This window comes from Eulemur rufifrons, chromosome 14 (genome assembly GCF_041146395.1).
Source record: "Eulemur rufifrons isolate Redbay chromosome 14, OSU_ERuf_1, whole genome shotgun sequence".
Taxonomy (NCBI): Eukaryota; Metazoa; Chordata; class Mammalia; order Primates; family Lemuridae; genus Eulemur; species Eulemur rufifrons.
This window is the reverse complement of record NC_090996.1, coordinates 21,802,733-21,822,118: the sequence shown is the minus strand read 5'-3', so window position 1 is coordinate 21,822,118 and position 19,386 is coordinate 21,802,733. Positions and strand designations below refer to the sequence as shown.

Sequence of the window (19,386 nt, the reverse complement as noted above, 5' to 3'; positions counted from 1 at the left end):
TAATTATTAGTGTCTTTGCAGTGTTGTCGCAAGTAGGGAGAATATTGCTATTTACTGTAATTTTTAGATGTTATGTTTGGTTATCACACCCTACTTCATACTTGGCATCAGCAGATGACAGAATGGAATAATTCTGGCTTGATTAGAGTTTGTTATTTAAGAGATTTCTTTGGTTATTTAACTGAGTAAAATTTGAGTGAGCTTTAAAGGCAGATGCTATTAAGATGCTTTTTCAGACACTGTGGTCTCCAGCTGAGTAGTCGGGCCCCACAGTCGAGCTGGCACACAGTCCTTTCAGTGTGAAAATTTAACAAGCTTAGTACTTTGTTCTTGCCTGCGCACCTTTGTCTCTGTAGTCCTTGAGGAGCACGCATTCAAAGAGCTCACCTGCTTGAAAGTGCACAGGAGCCTACCGACAGGCCACCCAGTGCTGTGAGCTCAGCACAGCTTCTCATTTAAGCTGGGTTAAGCTGGGTTGTCTGGAGAGAGGTAACCCCAGGGGGCCTGCCTGTCCTGCACAGGCAGTCCTGCGTTGATTTTTCTCTCTAGTTGGCATTTTGCCTTAAGGACAAGGTGACTGCTCATTTAAGGCTCTGAAGGTCCTGGCCAATGTCATCTAGTCCCATTACTTATTTTGTTTCTGATTTTATTTTCCCCTCTGGAATGTAAGTGCCCTGAGGCCAGGGAGTCTGTCTTTTAATTTAATGGTAAAACTTACGCTGGCCCAGTTGGGAAACACTACTGGAGCGTCCGAACAATGAAATTTTTTCTAGGTAAGCCCGTGTAGGGGTTCTTAAACAGGGGACATTTGGCAGTGCCTGGGACATTTTGGGTTGTCACTTGGGGTACTGTTGACATCTGATGGGTAAAGACTAGGGATGCTGGTTAACACCTTGCAATGCACAGGTCAGCCCCTATAACAAAGGATTATCTGGCCCCAAAGGTCAGTAGTGCCTAAGGTTGAGAAACCCTGGTTTCTAGGCATTTAGTTACTATCTGGACCAGATTATTTTTTCTCTAAACATATGTAGTCCAGTTTAATTGGTAGAATAGCCTGTATTTTCTTAAGCAGACACACTGGGTAGAGTTAAGAGAAGGTTCTTTGAAAGAAACTCCTAATAAAACATGAACCTGGAACAGGAACTTGAATCAGCTGGAGCTGCTTAGAGACCTCAGGCTTCCCATTTGTTCAGAAGTTGCAAGATGGTAAGTGAAATGTGGAGCACTTGGCCCGGTGCGTGGCCTGTGGTAGGTACTCCGTGTCTTCCTTCATTGCTTGCTTGCTTTTGTGGTAATGCAGTTTTGTGGTAGGTGGGTAGCTTTAACCACTGTTTGCAGAATTGGGTTAAAACAAGGCCTTGTAGAAACCTTGGAGTTTGAGAAATTGATAGAAACTCAGTGACAGCTGTCTCTGTGGTTATCTTTGTTTCTTCCAGGACTTTCTTAGAAACTCCAAATTCTGTTTAGACTATCTGTGATTCCTAACAGTAATTCATTTGAGGAACATCTGTTGTTCACCTGTATCTGTGCCAGGCACTGAAGTCATGCATCGTTCTTTTTAATTAGAGATAAGGGGTGAGGTCTTGCTATGTTGCCTAGGCTGGACTTGAACTCTTGGGCTCAAGCTATCCTTCCACCTCGGTCTCCTGGGTACCTGGAACTACAGGCGCTCTCCACTATGCCTGGCTGAAGTCATTCATTGTCCCTACCCTTATGAAGCTCTCAGTCTATCTGGGAAGATAGATACTCAACATGCAATTGTGTACAATTATTCAATTCAGAGGTCATAAATGTTACCAAGGAGACAAATGGAATGTATGAGAGGGTATTAGAACAAGAGGCCTAACCTAGTCTGGAAGGCCAAGGAAAATATACCTAGAAAATAGGCTGCAGTTGAATTAATCAGGTAAATAAGAGGGGGAGGGATGGTGGTGGGAAATATAGGGGGCAGAGCAAATACCATGTGAGACAGCCATGGGAAAGGAGCCTTCTAGAAAAAGAAAGAGGGGTAGAACACTGTGACGTAGGGACCAGGTATCGTGGATTGATAGGGAATGTCAACCAGGTGAGGCTGTGGACACAGAATGGACAAAGGTCATGTAGGGCCTTGTAAGCCAGCCATTTTGAGCATTTTGGATATTATCCTAAGACTTCTGTGAAGCAGGATAGTGACATGATCAGATTTGCATTTAAAAATTTGCATCTTTAAAAGGTTTGCTTATGTTTTCAAATCACTTTTAATTTCTGGAAGATGAAATTGCCACTTACATTTAGATACGTGTGCATTTTAAAAAACACAACTTTATTGAGATATAATTCACATACTATAAAATTTATCCTTTTGAAGAGTACAGTTCATTGGTTTTTAGTATAATCACTGAGTTGTGAAGCCATCGCCACTATCCAACTTTGGAATATTTCATTACCCCGTGAAGAAACCCTATAGCAGTCACTCCCCATTGCCCCCTTCCCCTAGCCCATGGCAATTGCAATCGACTTTTGTCTCTGGATTTGAATATTCTATACATTTCATATAAATAGAATTATATTAATACAATATATAGCCTTTCGTGGGTGGCTTATGTCACTTAGCATAATGTTGTCAGAGTTCGTCCATGTTAGAGCAAGAATTAGTACTTCATTCTTTTTTATGTCAGAGTATACTATTCTGTTATATCTACCACATCTTGTTTCTCCAGTTGATGGAAATTTGAGTTTCTACTTTTTGGCAATTATGAATAATGCTGCTATGGAATTGACACTTGTATTGTGCAAATGATCAGGAAGGACATACATTTCAACCTTTATTTTTAAAGAGAAGAGCTTTGCTCCTTTTTGTTCTGTAGCACATTCTGTTCAGTAAGCAGTTTCTTTTCTGGAAGACCAGTGTGGCAGTGAATATTCAACCCCATAGGTTAATGTTGACAAATTAAGAGAAATGCTTTAAAAAGTTGAGTTTCCTTGTTGGCATTTGAGAGCAATATTTGCAGTTAATGGTGCCAGTTCTTGCTTAGTTTTGGAAGTCAGAGTCCATTGTTGTTCTAGTTGTCCGTTGACAAGTGGATGCCAAGGAATTCTTAGCTCCTTTGTTTAATATAAGTGACTTCTTGTCCATATTAATAGAATGTACCCGATTGCCTATTATGAAGGTGATGGCTTTCATTTTGATTAGTCATTTCAGAGAATAAAAAGTAAATAAAAGTCAGAATGGCCTCAATATTACAGAGTTCAGAATGTGTACCAGGAGGTCACGAGTATAATAAAAAATGGTTTATGACCTGCACTGGAGCATAACTTCAGGCACAATAAGTATTAAGAATTAGTAAATGATTAAGCAAGAACATTTTCAGACCAAGGAAAAGAGTAGGCAGTGAATGTAAGAAGTTCATAGCTTGTCATATAGGGTGGGCAAGATAAAAATAGCTTTATATAAACTATTTATATAGTAGCAGTTTTGATAGCAGTGGTTGTTAGGTTTATTCCAGGTGGGAACCCAAAGGTTAAATGGCAGATTAGCACAAATCAGTCAAAAACTGGAAAGGTTTGGTTTGTCCAGTTTAGGGTACAGGTTTGTAAAATGATTAATTTTTAAAATTTAATGTGCCTGTTTGCTTGTTTATGTTGGCTTATAACTGGTTCCTTTTATTGTTAGTGTCAGGAATGTTACCCAAGATTGCATTGACTGTTTAGCAAGCTTAGGATGACTGTAAAATTGGTCCACCAATTGTGCAAGCCTTTACAGGACACCTACTGCTGATAAATGGTCGTATTTGTCAGGGGGAAGCAAGTTAGTCTTGGCCAATAGAATTCTTACTGGGAAAAATTGGTTGTTTCATAGCAGATAATAGATTAATAGTAACTGGTTTACTCTGCAGTTTCATCACTGTACTTACTCTTATTTATCGGGCCATGTTAGACGAATCTTACTGCTACAATTATTATAGGATTCTCACTGTGTGCTTTGTTTTGTATTGTGTTGAGGACTTGCCAGTATTATCTTGTTTAATCGTTGTAGCACCCTACCAGGGCAGATAGATAACCAGTGACATCTCTAGTCTACAAATGAGTGAATAGAGGCTCAGAGATTAAGTGATTTGTCCGAGCTCACATGGAATGGCAGAGCCAGGATGTAATTGTGGGGCTGACTCTAAAGCTGTTGTACAATCTGCTTCCCCACTTCTCTGGTATGCTGACTCTAAGTGAAAATAGAAAACATTTATTATGGAAGATTAAATTTCATCTACAGTTGATGTTCTTGAATTTTGTTCTAAAAAGTGCATTCTGGTTAGAGCCTATTCTTTGAAATCTAGTTCTTAGCGTGTTATTACCTTGTCTTCTCATTGATTGCAGTATGACCTTAAGTAACTTCTTAATCTTTCTTGAGCACACTTTGCCTGGCTGTAAGAATGTCATATGACCTGTTTGTAAAGCAGAGCTCAAGATTTTTAAAGGTCTCTTCTATATAGCCTATAAGAAGAAAGGCAACTTAATCTGGTTACTGGAGTGTTAAATTCTGCTTCTTACTCTGCCATTGATTTGTTTGGTGATTTTGAGTTAAGTCATTGGATTATGTGACTGTTTTCTTATCTAAAGAAACAAGGTTAATGCTAGCTATTTGTCTTTTGATGTTGGATCTCTGTGAAGGAGAGGCCAACAGAGCTTTTCTAGATCGCAGGGGGTAGAGTGACGAAAGCACTGGGCCAAGAGTCGGAATACCTGGGCTTAAGGTCTGGTTCTGCCACCTACTAAGCTGAATGACTCAAAAGCTTCTTCACCGATCCCTCACCCTCTCTACCTACCTTGAGGGCAGTTAAGAGAATTAAATGAGAAGTCATGTGTGAAGAAGTATTTTATACTTTATAGGTCATATGAACATCAGAGATGATTATCCTCAAAGTACCATAAGATTAGAGTATTTGGAAATCTTTGATTTGATTTAGTCTTTTGTTTTTTGTTTTTGGATTCTTAGATGACACTTCAGTTGTGTGTTTTAATTTTTGTTTTTCTTTTCTTTTTTTTTTTCTTTAGTGGTATGTGTGCAACAGAGAGAAATTATGCGAATCACTCCAGGCTGTCTTTGTTCAGAGTTACCTTGATCAAGGAACACAGATCTTCTTAAACAACAGCATTGAGAAATCGGGCTGGCTATTTATCCAATTATATCATTCTTTTGTGTCATCTGTTTTTAGCCTGTTTATGTCTAGGACATCTATCAATGGGTAAGTGAATCTTGGACATTTTTTCTTTATCCTTAGGTTTTAAAAAGGAAAAATGAAAAAGAAAAATTATCTTGTTCAACATATTGACCACGTCAACCACAACACTTCTACTAGTCAAAATCCCTGGCAATTGGTCCAATGTTCTAGCTTTCTGTAGTTACGCTCTTTATATTCACTACAACTTGACAAATAGCCTCATTAGTCTATATTTTCATGGCAGGAGTTACTTAGGGCGGTGCTTCTCTGCTTTGATATACACAGGAGTCACCTGGGGATCCTGTTAAAATGCAAATTATGAGTCAGTAAGTCAGGACTGGGCCTGAGATTCTGCATTTTTAGCAAGCTCTCAAGTGATGCCAGTGATGATGCTGGATGTTGTTGGTTCTGGACCACAGGGTGGCAAGACCCTGGGAACCAAGTCCTTAAGCTGTGGCTCTTAAGCCCTTATGCTTAGCTGTAAGATCTTTGCCTTAAAACACTTCCCAGGAACAAGTATCGTAGGGGGAGCTAATTAATCACTCCAACAATGGGTGATGGCCTGTTTTGAGTGAAGAGTAATGCATCGGGTATTTTTTTTTTTTTTTTGAGACAGGGTCTTGCTCTCTTATCTGGGTAGAGTACAGTGGCATCATCATAGCTCACTGCATCCTCAAACTCCCGAGCTCAAGCAATCCTCCTACCTCACCCTCTCGAGAAGCTGGGACTACAGGCGTGCAGCACCGTGCCCAGCTAATTTTTCTATTTTTTGTGGAGATGGGGTCTTGCTATGTTGCTCAGGCTGGTCTCGAACTCCTGGCCTCAAGTGATCTTCCCACCTCGGCCTCCCAAAGTGCTAGGATTACAGGTGTGAGCCACTACACTCAGCCCATATCTGTTCTTAAATAATGTGTAGACTTACCAGAATTTTGTAAACTTATAGTGGAATTCTCTGTCCCCAGAGTGGTTCCCTCATATACATCCGTAGAAGCAGCTTTGGGAATATTTTTTATCCCTTCTTGGCCAAATTTTCAAGCCGCCCCAAGGCTCTAGAATCCAGAAAGCCAAAAAGAAAAGCAATAGGGCTTGATGCTTAAAAGCCTTGTCAGACCACTAAAGTCACTGGTTGGGCCCACTTTTCTTTTCCCTTGAGGTTTGGAGCCAGTTGCTACAGAATGTCTGGATCCCCAGTCTATCATCTGGTCCTTAAATATGTTTTCAGGCACTGCAAGCCATTTCTCAAGATATCTTCCTTGATTTTCTTCATTGTTTATATGAAATTGCCATACGTTTGCTTCGGCAAACAGTTGTTATTTTTATATTGGTAGTTGAGTTTATAAAACTCAGTCTGACATTTTTGTTCCTGAAATTTCTTGTACCGAATTTCTGTTCTGTACCATTTATTCTTCCTTTGGAAATCAGATGGGTCACTGTAGAAGAGATTCTTATCCTATTTTGGGTCCTGTGCCTCTAAATACCCTCTTCAAAAAGTACTTATAGTCAACATTTTGCATATAATTTGGAGGGTTTCAAACTGAATCGCTTCCCCGTCCTTCTACCCACTGGACCCTGGTTAAAATTCCCTGCTCTGGAATTTCAGTTTGATCAAAGAGGCAGTGCAATTAATAAGCCCCTTTGGCTTTCCTTATCTATAACTCTTCTGCTTTTTTCTTTTTATTAAACCCCCTTTCCCCCTCAAGTCTTTCTTGCCCTCTGTGTTCTATTCTCAGCTAAGCACAATTTTGAGCTCATTGGTACTTTCCAGCCATGGCAGTGGTAATTGTTACCATAGGTGACTGTCTCTTACAAAAATAATTATTGTGGTACCTTCTTGAATTAACTTAGGATACTTATACCAGACTTCCTTTATATTGGAAAAGAGAAGGCCAACCAAGTAAGGAGACACTTGATAGCTAGCTGTTCTCAGAGTTTATTTTATAGGGCAGAGACATACCTCCTCCGTAGACTCTTAAGTCTAGAGAGAACGTAGATTCTGTCCAGAGAACCTAGGATGGTTATTAAACGCTAAAGTTACAGACAAATTAGAGAACCATCTCTCTCCACGGTATATGTTTACCGGAAACCTTGTATTGGGCTAGGTCAGTGTCTTGGTATTTTAGGTGGGACAGTTCTTCATAGAGTGAGATTGCCCCACACATTGCAGGAAGTCTGACTTCTGGCCTTGCCCACTAAATGACAGTAATACCCCCAAGTCATAGTAACTACTCGAAAGTCTCCCATTTACTCCCAGTGCCCCCTAGAGGGCCATATTGGTCCTGCATGCTAAACACTGGGCTCAGTTGATTTTATTTTTTTGACAGTGTTGACCTTTTTAGGGAGCCCCTGTTGATATGTTTTTTGCAAATAGGACACTGCTTCCTTCTTCTGTTTGGTGCCTTTAAATGTAGAACAGTCATATGGCCCGTGAGCGCTGACCTCAGGTGACCTCCAGCTCTAGAATTTGGTGATTATCCTGTCAAAATTCCTCACATCCCAAGGAGATGGCCCGGGAAGCATGCTGTTTGTAGCTGGGAAGGTCGAAGCGAAATAACCATTTGTGACTTACTTTTGGTCCTGTGGCAAGTCAGCATCAGCACTGGAAACCTGCCTCCCTCTGCCACGCTGCCTGTGGCCTCTTTCTGCACTGACTCTGGTTTCCCTGTGAAATTTGGTACAGCCATTTCAGTAGGTTCTGTCCCTTTCCTCAGATTTGCTTGTTTTTCCACCATAAGATGTGAACAAGGGAGGATTAAAAACAACTTGTCTTTTGTTGAGATACGGTTTCCTTTGGTAAGCAGTTGTAGTGGGGTAGCATCACATTTAGTGGGCTCTGGCATCTTTCCCCCTCTCATTCTCCAATTTTTTAGCATTTCTTTGAGGCAGAAGATTTACTGGAAGTATATTATTAAATTTAGTTAAACTCTTCTGTGGCCTTAATGGGAAAAGGGGAGGGGGAATTTTTTACATGAACTCCATTGTGTTTTTCTTGAAACTAGTCTTACCGCAAGCACTGTGTTTCATGCATCTTTCCAGTCACTGTATAGCAAACATATTGTACCTATGATTATTTCCAGAAAGCAGCAATACAGTACAGATTTCCCTGCCACTTCTTAGACCAGTGGGTTTCAAACAGATTTCCAGAGTCTGAGGAGGAAGTGCCTGAGGAGCTACTTCAGGCTGCAGAGAAAGGCCTAGAAATGGACTGGCAGCAGCTCCAGGGCCCTTTACCTCATTCCAGCAGCAGCAGCTCTCTTGTCACTTTATATCATGTATGAGTTCCACTTCATTTAAGGAAAAGGTTCTGCTGCTTAAAGGAAGAAGCTTGAGAATCCCTCCTAGACAGACTTGGATCTGAGAGCTAGAAACCAAGTCCTGAGGAGGGAGTGCATTTCGTTTCCCAAGTGATGCTTTCACGAGGCTTGGTTTGATCTAGGGCTGCTTTTCTAAGCGTTCTCTTTGATCTCCATCTTAACTCCTCTCAGTCTCTTTTTACAAAGGCATTACCATGATTTTGAATGGTTTTTAGGACCTTTAGAAATAACAGGACCCAGCCAATAGTAAAACATATAAACTGACACAAATATGAATCTGCTTCTTTCATGTAAATTAACTGGTAGCACAGGACCACTCTTTTCCGTTTTTCTCCAGTGTCTCTTAAAAATCGCTTATACTTAAGCTGTTTTTTCTCACCCGTTAGTTCCATATTTGAAATGGCTTTTTTCTCCATTTGATTTCTTTGCCTAGTGTTATTACCTAGTACCACGGTCTGACTCTGTTAGCCTGTCATCTTTTTAAACTGATAAACATGTTTTCTGTTACTCCTTCCACTTTTTCTTCCTATTTTGACTTAAGTTCTTCATGTTCATCTTTTCTTATTTCTTCCTCCGTCCCCTTTTCATCCTTCTTTCTACCTTTTCTTTCTTTCCTTCCCCCATGCCTTTTGGGATATTATTTGCAACTCCGAATACAATGATGATGTCTGGAGATATTTTATTTTATTAGCTTTGCTTTTTAATCATAATATGATTAAAGATAATCTATATTTTAATCATGCAATAAAAATTTTATAAGTTCAAATGGTTTTTGGTGCTATATTCTCTGTGTATGTATGGGGGATGCTTAATTTGCATAGACTGCTTGATTTTTGTCCTTTTTTTGCAGGTTGCTAGGAAGAGGCTCAATGTTTGTGTTTTCACCAGATCAGTTTCAGAGACTGCTTAAAATTAATCCCGACTGGAAAACCCATAGACTTCTTGATTTAGGTGCTGGAGATGGAGAAGTCACAAAAATCATGAGCCCTCATTTTGAAGAAATCTATGCCACTGAGCTTTCTGAAACTATGATATGGCAGCTTCAGAAGAAGAAATACAGGTATAATTTTTAGACATGGTTTGGGATGTATTTCTGGTTTTTAGATGTATTTCTTCTTGAATGTATATTATTTAAAGGATATAAATCAGAAGCAGTTTTCCATGATTAGGAATTAAAAAAAATTTTTTTTCCATGTAAAATGAAGTGGAAATTTACAGAGAAATAATCTTCCCCTGGCAGAGAAGTTGGCATTATAGGAAGGAAAGGATCTGGTGAGAGACAACTTGGAAAAGGCAGATCAGATGTAGGGATGTGTTCCCTAATCAGAATCTGGTATTCTTAATTTTTTTTTTTCAATTGTAGTAAAATACACAGAACAAAATTTACCATTGTAGCCATTTTAAAGTGTACGGTTCAGTGGTACTAAGTACACGTTTGTTGTGCAAGCATCATCACCACCATCCATCTGCAGAACTTTTCATCTTCCCCAGCTGAAACTCTGTACTCATTAAACCATAACTCCCATTCTCTTCTTCCCCCAGCCCTTTGCAACCAACGTTCTTCTTTCTGTCACTAGGAGTTTGACTGCTCTAAGTACCTGATATAAATGGAATCATTCAGTATTTTATGTTTGTGACTGGCTTATTATTTCACTTAGCATTATGTCTTCAAGGTTCATCCATATTGTAGCATGTGTCAGAATTTAAGGCTGAATGATATTCTGTTGTATGCATATACCATGTTTTGTTTAGCCATTATCTGTCGATGGACACTTGGGTTGCTTCTACCCTTTGGCTAGTGTGAATAGTGCTGCTACGAACATGAGTAAACAAATATCTGTGTGAGTCCCCCTTTCACTTCTTTTGGGTATATACCCAGAAGTGGAATTGCTGGATCACGTGGTAAGTCTATGTTTAATTTTTTGAGGAATCGCCGTACTTTTCCATCATACTTTTCCATAGCAGCTGCACCATTTTACATTCCCACCAGCAATGTACAAGGGTTCCAGTTTCTCTGCATCCTTGACAATACTTGGTATTTTCTGTTTTGTTTTTTAATGTATAGCCATCGATGATAATGGTTGTGAAATGTTAAATCTTGGTTTTAGGACCATCTGGTGCTTGAAAGACTTAGGAAGAAGGATATTCTTTATTCAGTATGGATTCTGTTGATTGGAAGATTTCTGTATATTGGCTGAGTATAGAATGGGGGAGGCGAAGCTGGAATCTGCCTCCTTCGCTATGATATTTTTGGTAAGCCTGGCTTAGCCTTATAGAGAAAGGAGAAAGAGTTATATAATCACTCACTTTCCTATCCACATGTTTCTACTTTTACACACTAACACAAGAGACAGTACCAGTGTAGCTTTTGGAGCAGGACTGGATTGAGCATTTGCGAAACATGGAAATATTTAGCCTGGAAAAGGGAAGACCATGTAGGAGGGGGGTGGAATGGAATATTACTGTAAACAGATATTCAATGGGATTTTATATGGAAGGAAAGGATTAAGTATAGTCTCTGGTATAGTCAGGCACAGCTAAGCCCTAGAAGTTCATTTGCAGGTTAGGGAGATCGTCCTTCCTAATAGCTTGAACATCTAAGTCCTTATCACTGTCAGTGTTTCAATAGCTGTTAGAGATCTTATAGGAGGAGACTTAACATAGGTGTGAGTTTGAGCTAAGTGATTCGTAAGGTCCCCTTTAGCTTTAACAGTCTGCCTCAGATTAGTTCCTGGTGGGTCTATGGAGTGATAATTGAAATATATTCCTTCAATTAGAAATTAATTCACTATTTCAAAACTTGGAATGTTTTGACCTTTGTTAAAACAATGGCTTAAGTCATGCTGAATTCCTAATCTGATTCCTCTTTCCCCCCACTTAAAAAAAATCAGTGCTTTGAAGGGGGAGGAAGGTTTTGGAAACCTGTATTCAAATGATTGACAACTCCCCCTTCCCTTGCTTTTATTCTAAATGCCTAAATGGAATTTTCAGTAAAGCTTCAGATGTTTGAATTAATAATATATCTAGAGTTCACATGGTATAGAGTCCTAGTAAATGTATCTACCACATAAAAAATACTTAGTTGAAAATTTTTTTCCTAATATATAGCACATATGCCAAAATCTGCAGTTTGGCCTAGATGGGAAATTCATACTGGTTGGCACTCCTTCCATAGTATTAGTGGTATGGAGTGAAAACATAGTCACAAAAGTGGCAAGTTTTGTGACCATTGGTGCAATTTGAGGTTTTAATAAAGAAGTAGTATCTTATCTAAGTTTAGAGTGCTCCCGACCCATGATGGCAAGACAGACTTTCAGCTTAATTCCACATTATTTTTGCTTCTTTGTAAGATATATCTATTTTTTGTTTCCCTTCAATATCTGGGTCTATGAAAAACAGGCTTTTGGGCCGGTTGAGGTGGCTTACGCCTGTAATCCCAACACTTTGGTAGGCTGAGGCAGGAGGATTATTTGAGACCAGGAGTTGGAGACCAGCCTGGGTAACATAGCAAGACTTCATTTCTACAAAAAATAGGCTGGGCATGGTGGCTCATGCTGTATGTAATCCTAGCACTTTGGGAGGATTGCTTGAGGCCAGAAGTTCAAGACCAGCTTGAGCAACATAGTGAGACCCCCCTACAAAAATTACATCTCTACAAAAATTTGAAAAATTAGCTGGGCATGGTGGCATGTGCTTGTAGTCCCAGCTTCTTGAGAGGCTAAGGCAGGAACATCGCTTGAGCCCAGGAGTTGGAGGTTGCAGTGAGCTATGATGGAACCACTGCACTCCTCTAGTCTGGGTAACAGGGCAAGAACGTGTCTCAAAAAACAAGAAAACCCCTCAAAACCCCCCAAACAGGCTTTTTATTAAAGGTTCTGGATGGTATTTTTGAAATAGGTAAGTAAACAGAAAATGGCCACGTTTTTCCACTGTATTGCCAAGATGTCATTGTTTATGCCAGACAACCCTATTATAAAATTTAAGGATGTGGCTTTCATTTTTAAAGCAAAACAATAACTTTTTCGGTGTTTTTTAAATTTAAGATTTATCAAAATACTGATTGCTTTATCATTCTTTAAGGAAAAAGGTATTTTAAGTCCTCCTGGAAGGAAAATTCTTACTTACCTCATTTTCTTGAAAATGATAATGCCCCACACAGATACTCTGCTTCTAGGGTTAGAAATGCTGTTTTAGAAAAGCTATAGACATAGGAAAGAATTATGCAATTAATTCTTGGTTATGTGCAATTATGAACAATTCTGTAATTCAAATGACAATAAATAAAAAACTATTTTCCTTTGGCAGAAAGAAATTTTGGCATCATGTTTACCTTTCTCAGTCTGCTTTACCAAAAGTTGATGTTAAAATTAGTTTGCATACTGTGAATGGTGGTTAGTAGATGGTGAAGGAAACAAGTGTGTGGCAAGAAGCTGCACAGTGACAGGGATATTGGAATTAACTCTGCTCAGGTAGTTCTCATGCTGGTAATCAAAAAGGAGTTATGTATACATTTTTCATACCAGAGAATAAAGGTTTTGTTTTTTTTTTTAAGAGACAGGATCTTGCTCTGTGGCCCAGGCTGGGCATGATCATAGTTCACTGCAACCTCAAACTTCTGGGCTCAAGTGATCTTCTTGCCTCAGCTTCTTGAGTAGCTGGGACTACAGGTGCATGCCATCATGCCCAGCTAATTTTAAACAAATTTTTTTGTAAAGACAGGGTCACCTTGTTGCCCAGGCTAGTCTGGAACTCCTGGCCTCTCAAAGTGCTGGGATTACAGACGTGAGCTACTGCGTCCAGTCGAGAACAAAGATTTTTAATGTAAATTTCCAAGAAGCTTAACTTTTAATCACTCTATATAGGTTTGGGATCTTTCTTATAAAGAAAATATTGTTGAGAATTCTGTTTCTCATGTTCGTATTTTCTTTATTTTCTTATTAAGACTGAAGTACAGATTGCCATTCACTCTCAACCTGCTAGGATGGAAGGGTTTATGCAAAGAATGTCGTCAGGTCTTTCTTACCTTACATGGAGAGTGCAGGTTCATTGACCTGAGTAATGTACTAGAATTTCCAAGTTAGAATTTTTACTCTGCCAGCGATTTGCCTTGTGAACTTGGACAAGTCACTTTTTTCATTTTTTCATAAAAGAGGAAAATTCTGATAACTTATTAGGATTCCTGCAGTTTGAACAGGGCCATTTGTCTTCCTCAATGGAATTGAGTTTATAAATAAAAATCACAAAATAGAAGTAAAGATGAAGTTGAGCTTCTATAGGTATAGGTTTAACTGTCCCAGCCTGAAAGTCATAATTTTCTGTTATGAGTATGTATTTTTCTCTTTCAGAATTGCCAACATGGAAACTACCTATCTGAAGCTATTTCTGAGGTAGATTTAGTGAGATTATTCTAGATTAAAATGTACTGAAGCTGTTTGTCTTCTGCTTCATTGTAGATAGACATAAGATTTTGTTTTGTTTTTTAAATCAAGTATAAAATTTGTTTTTTATATTTTATTATTTTAAATTGGCTGGTTAGCTAAGGCATTAATATACAAATAGTCCTTTCTTTTAAATTCATTTCACTTGTTAAAATAGGAATTGTTGAAAGTTTTATCATGAAAGTAGAATCTTCTCAGTGTTTTGAAACTCTTCTTTGAATAACTTTAATTTTTAAAATTATTATTGTAGTTGACTTCCGTACAGCAAAGTGATTTTGAAGCTCTACTTATTTCAAACAATATGTAGTATGGTAAAACACCTATAAGACAAAGGAATCTGACCAGTCCCTTGAAGTTTGTTAGACTGTTGTTTGGAAGAGGATTTATTTAGTTTTATAAAAATATAGATTAAAAAGAAGATGCAGCTGAGTGGTTTGTGTTCTTTTTTTATTCTACTATTCAAAAATGCAATAAAATATCATGCTAATGAGTTTTTTCAAAACAGCTCTCATTATACTGTTAGAATTTTCTAAAATAGCTCTACTGTATCTGTTCAGCATTAGTAAGGACTTACCAAAGATCGTTTTTCTTGTTTCCTTTTTCACCTGCATGATAACTTGTTTCATCTACCACATTCTGATCGCTATTAACCAGGCAGGAGTAAGTAATTTGTAGAATTGCCTTAATGGTGTGGGTAAAAAAGACTCATGATATAAAAACTCTCCCTTCTGTATATAAAAACATTGTAGAGCAGCAGTCTCCAACCTTTTTGGCACCAGGGACCAGTTTCATGGAAGATAATTTTTCTAGGGACCAGGGGCAGGGGAGGAGGTAGTGGGGGGTGGTTTCAGGATGATTCAAGCGCATTGCATTTATTGTGTAGTCAAACCTCTCTGCTAATGAGAATCTGTATTTACGGCCACTCCCCAGTGCTAGCAACACTGCCTCAGCTCCACCTCAGATCATCAGGCATTAGATTCTCATAAGGAGCACACAACCTAGATCCCTCACATGTGCAGTTTACAGTAGGGTTCGAGTTCCCATGAGAATTTAATGCTGCTGCAGATCTGACAGGAGGCGGAGCTCAGGCTGTTGGGAGCAGCTGTAAATACAGATTAAAGCTTCCCTCACTCACCTGCTGCCCACCTGCTGCTGTGTGGGCCGATTCCTAACAGGCCACGGACTGGTACCTGTCCCTGGCCTGGGGGGTGGGGACCACAGTTGTAGAGGACTAAAAATGTTCTCTACAATTAGTGTGTATAGGGGTGTGTGTGTGTGTGTGTGTGTGTGTATGTGAGAGAGAGAGAGAAAGGGAGAGATAATTGAGGGCTGAACGTTTTTAAACCATGTCTGTACTTATAGTTTTAATGTGATATACTGTGCTTTATTTATTTTTTTTTCTGTATAGTTATTTAGATATAAAGATTTCTAGAGTGTGAAATTGTATCTCTCTTCTGGGAACAGAGATGTGCTCAAAAGGTCATAGTTTATAAGTGGAAATTTTATCACCCCCAGCCACTCTTAACAATAGGAGGACACTAGGAATAGAAAACATGAATGTATAATATATTTTATGATTAAATTCCAAGGAATGTTAAAAAGCAGGACTCTTTTGTTCATTGACTGGTGCTTAAGAATTTGATGTCTTAGTTTCATAACCGTTTTTATCAGCTTTTGTCTTTTTGTATTTGTTAAACATATGATAAGTTCTTGTAAAGGAAATTTTTTGGGTTTTGAGATTTGAAAATAGCTTAAATGTCAAATTTAAAGAAATATAGTTGTTGTTTTTCTTTTGCTTGGCCATTTTATTACTGCAAATATAAATTAGAAGATTCTGAATTTACTTTGATTTAGAAGACAAGGTTAGAGCTTCTACTGGCATCTTATTTTTAAAGATGTCTTTGAAGAGGAGTTAGTTATATTAATCCAGGTATTTCTGATTTTTCCAGAGTACTTGGTATAAATGAATGGCAGAATACAGGGTTCCAGTATGATGTCATCAGCTGCTTGAACTTGCTGGACCGCTGTGATCAGCCCCTGACTTTGTTAAAAGATATCAGAAGTGTCTTGGAGCCAACTAGAGGCAGGGTCATCCTTGCTCTGGTCCTTCCCTTCCATCCCTATGTGGAAAACGGTAAGTGTGGTCAGGCCAGCTCTTATCGGGGATAGCTGCTTAATTGGTATTTGTGATTTTATGGTGTGCACAATTAAACATTGTCTAGTGTTTCTTAGAATAGCCTGGAATTTAAAATAAGACAGTTAATCCATGTAAAATATCACCTTGGTTAATGTTCACCTTAAGGTGGATTTTATAGAACTCTGGCACTTCCTTTGCCGTGGTAATAATTAATACTCACCTGGGTCTGACTGCTCGAAATGGAAAGCCTAAAAGGTGTCTGTATCTCTGTTTTTAAATGGAGCTTGAACCATTTCTATATTAGCTTATAAACTGCAGTAAGCAATAAATGATGCCTTTTAATCTACTCACATACTTGCTGAATGTCATGGCTGTTTTGTTTTGCATTTTGCATCTCTTGTCCCAGACTATAAAAATGATAAATGCTGTTATCTGTTTTTCTCTTTTGAAGACCATTTACGTTCTAGCATGTATCATTTCTGTGTGTAAAGTTTGAGTTTTTGATTGCATGGTCTTGCTCTTCAAAATACTGAATGAAGAATACATTCGAAGAAATGGATTGATTTCCTATCACTTCCTATTTACTATAATTAGTATGACAGTTAGCTTATGTGTATTTTAGGTCATCTTGAAAGTTACTTTAAGTCTGCTTTGCAATTTTGTAAGTTAATATATATTAATATAAAATTATTTATTGTATAAGTAATACATGTTACTATTTAAAAATCTTTAGTTTTTCTCTCTACTACCTAGTTTGACCTTGGCTTTAAAAACTTAAGAGCTCACAGACATTTTTAAGGAATCCAACACTATTTTGCAAGTGTCATAGTTATCGAATACCATGAAAATCTCTGTCTTAAGGAATAACGCCCATGTTTCTTGTAACCATGTTCTGTATGGATTTGTGTTACCACTTGCTTGCTCCTTAGTTTCTTCTTGTCCTTATTCCCCCCAGCCCCCAGGTCTTAGTCTCTTCAGATTTAATGCTTGTCTTAACATTTGCCAAATGGTTTGAGATTTGTGTTGATGGTGGGGAAAATGGGGAATTCTTGAGACGTGGAAGAGAACAGATAGAACAGATGTCCCCTCTCCCATGTTATATTACATTCCTGTTGTTGAATAGTTTGTCATGGTAAAGAAAAAAACTGCTTTAAGTGTGTGTCCATATATCATATATGTCCATATATGTTACACAGTGAAAAAAGTCTAGTAAATGTCCTCCTTGGTGATGCAGCAACCTGATCTTATTTCAGTGCTATTCCCTGCGTAATTAAGCCTCAGCTCCATCTCTCTTCATCGCACTCACTAGTCATCAGTTTGTAAGGTCCCGGCTTCCTGTGTCCTGTTGGGCAACCACAGGATAGAACTTTAACGCTACTTCCTGACATAGCAGGAGGTGGAAGAGCAGGGGGAAGAAACATCAGTCTAACCACGACTTCTATTTCCTTGTGTTTCTGACACTAAAAATGGAAAGGAAGTCAAACTAGACAAGAGGGCACTCTCCACTAAGGATTGAAAACAAGCTCCTTGATTGTGGATGTACAGAGCTGCCTGTTGAGTCTAAGGATTCTGGCATGTGACACATTGCAAACCTGAGACAAGAAGCCTTGTTGCTATGGGTGACCTTTAGTGACCTATAAATTTTGCAGACTGCTCCACGGCACTCTATTATTGCTTCCTTTCTCTAAGTCACTAATTAGATCCTGATGATTTTCATGTGAAACTGTGAGGAGTGGGAGGTACAGAATGGTCTTGCTGTGTGAATTCATGAATACCGGCACTGTTTTAAGGATATCTGAGTGTGCTTTGCTTAATTTATTTTTTGGCTTAATTTATTTTTTAACAAAAAGCAGTTGCTGTAGGTGAAATGATTACTTGCGTAATTTTTTTGGTAAATGTCTTGAAGTGGAACCACAACAATTTTGTTACTTAGGTTAATTTGGGAAAAAACAAAATGCAAAAATGCATCTTTCTAATCCATTAATATAGTTTATTTGGTTTACTGGCCCAGTTTTGGTTAGGGGTTGTTAAATCTAGTGAGATAGTCTATGCAAATACAAGTCTATGTGTACATTAAAGAACTATTTATACAGCCCTTTGGCAACTTTATCACTTTTTTCCTGGGGTCATTGGTCTAGTTAAATTGGACATGTTTAGCCTTAAAGCTGTCATCCATCTGGATATTCGGAATTGTTTTAAGTGCTAAAAAAAAAGGAAAAGTATGTGATCAAGAAAAAGAATTACATTATAAAAATGAAAATGTAATGACATTTAATTTTTCAAAATTGTGATTTTTATTAAAAAGTAATTCAGGGTAAAAGTTCAAGCAGCTTGCAGCAGGGTGTACAATGAAAAGTTTCTCATCCACTCCAGTTCCACAATCTTGTTCAGGTATCTTAAATATTCTTCAAGGGATAGTCTACGCAAATATAAGTATGTATGTACATTAAGAAATTATTTATACAGATAGAAGCCCATTATAAATACTTCTGTTGCCTTTTTCTGCTTAAATGTATCTGAGACAGTATTTCTTACCAGTGCTTCCTGTGTCCTCACCGTCTGATGTAAGCAGCAAGATGCTGGAGCGACTGGGACTGGCTCATGGTAGCTGATTGTTCCGTTGGTAGGAATTTAGTGAACAGGTTGTTAAAGGTGGCTAGTGTGGAAATTGACCACGTATTTATACCATGGAAATTGGTGAACACTACCGATGGCCTCCCCCTTCTCCAGGCTGGGTGTTAAGACTCAGCAGCACGCTGCCGCAGTGTGCAGCTTTACTTGGGGAGGGCCCTGTTGATGCCCTGAGATACCAGCATTTGGCAGACATTTTTGTCTTATTTCTAACTTTAATGAAAATATTTCTACTTTAAATATTATGCTATTTTTTTGACTTGAGTTCGATGTTGTTTGGCTTGAGATAGTACGTTTTTAAAATCCTGTTTTATTAAGAGCTTGAAAAATCAGGAATTTTGTCACTTAAGTTTTCAACATCTGTGGAGGATGGTAATATTGTTTTTCCTTCCTTGACTTCGGAAATTAATAGTTCTTTTCAGATATCTGTCTCTCTCTCTCCACCGTTGATTTCTGGGCTTAAACTCAATAGTAATTTTTTTTTTTTTCTTTTTTTTACTTCTTCCTAGACACTGGGTTTTACTCCGTCACCCAGGCTAGAGTTCAGGGGCGTGAACGTAGCTCACTGCAGCTTCAAACTCCTGGGCTCAAGCGATCCTTCTGCCTCAGCCTTTAGAGTAGCTGGGGCTATAGTTGTGTGCCACCATGCCCAGCTAATTTTTAAAATTATTTTT

The 19,386-nt window shown here is 38.5% G+C and overlaps 1 protein-coding gene across 4 annotated transcripts in view; it reads left to right on the top strand.

The window, feature by feature from the left end:
- The window catches only part of METTL9 (methyltransferase 9, His-X-His N1(pi)-histidine), a 43,683-nt gene that overhangs the window by 8,764 nt on the left and 15,533 nt on the right, over window positions 1-19,386 (top strand). For all 4 annotated transcript variants that reach the window (XM_069485985.1, XM_069485983.1, XM_069485982.1 and 1 more), the window contains exons 2-4: window positions 5,029-5,219; window positions 9,357-9,566; window positions 15,894-16,078. In XM_069485985.1, coding sequence (XP_069342086.1) covers window positions 5,029-5,219; window positions 9,357-9,566; window positions 15,894-16,078 — 586 coding nt within the window. The remainder of the gene's footprint in view (window positions 1-5,028; window positions 5,220-9,356; window positions 9,567-15,893; window positions 16,079-19,386) is intronic.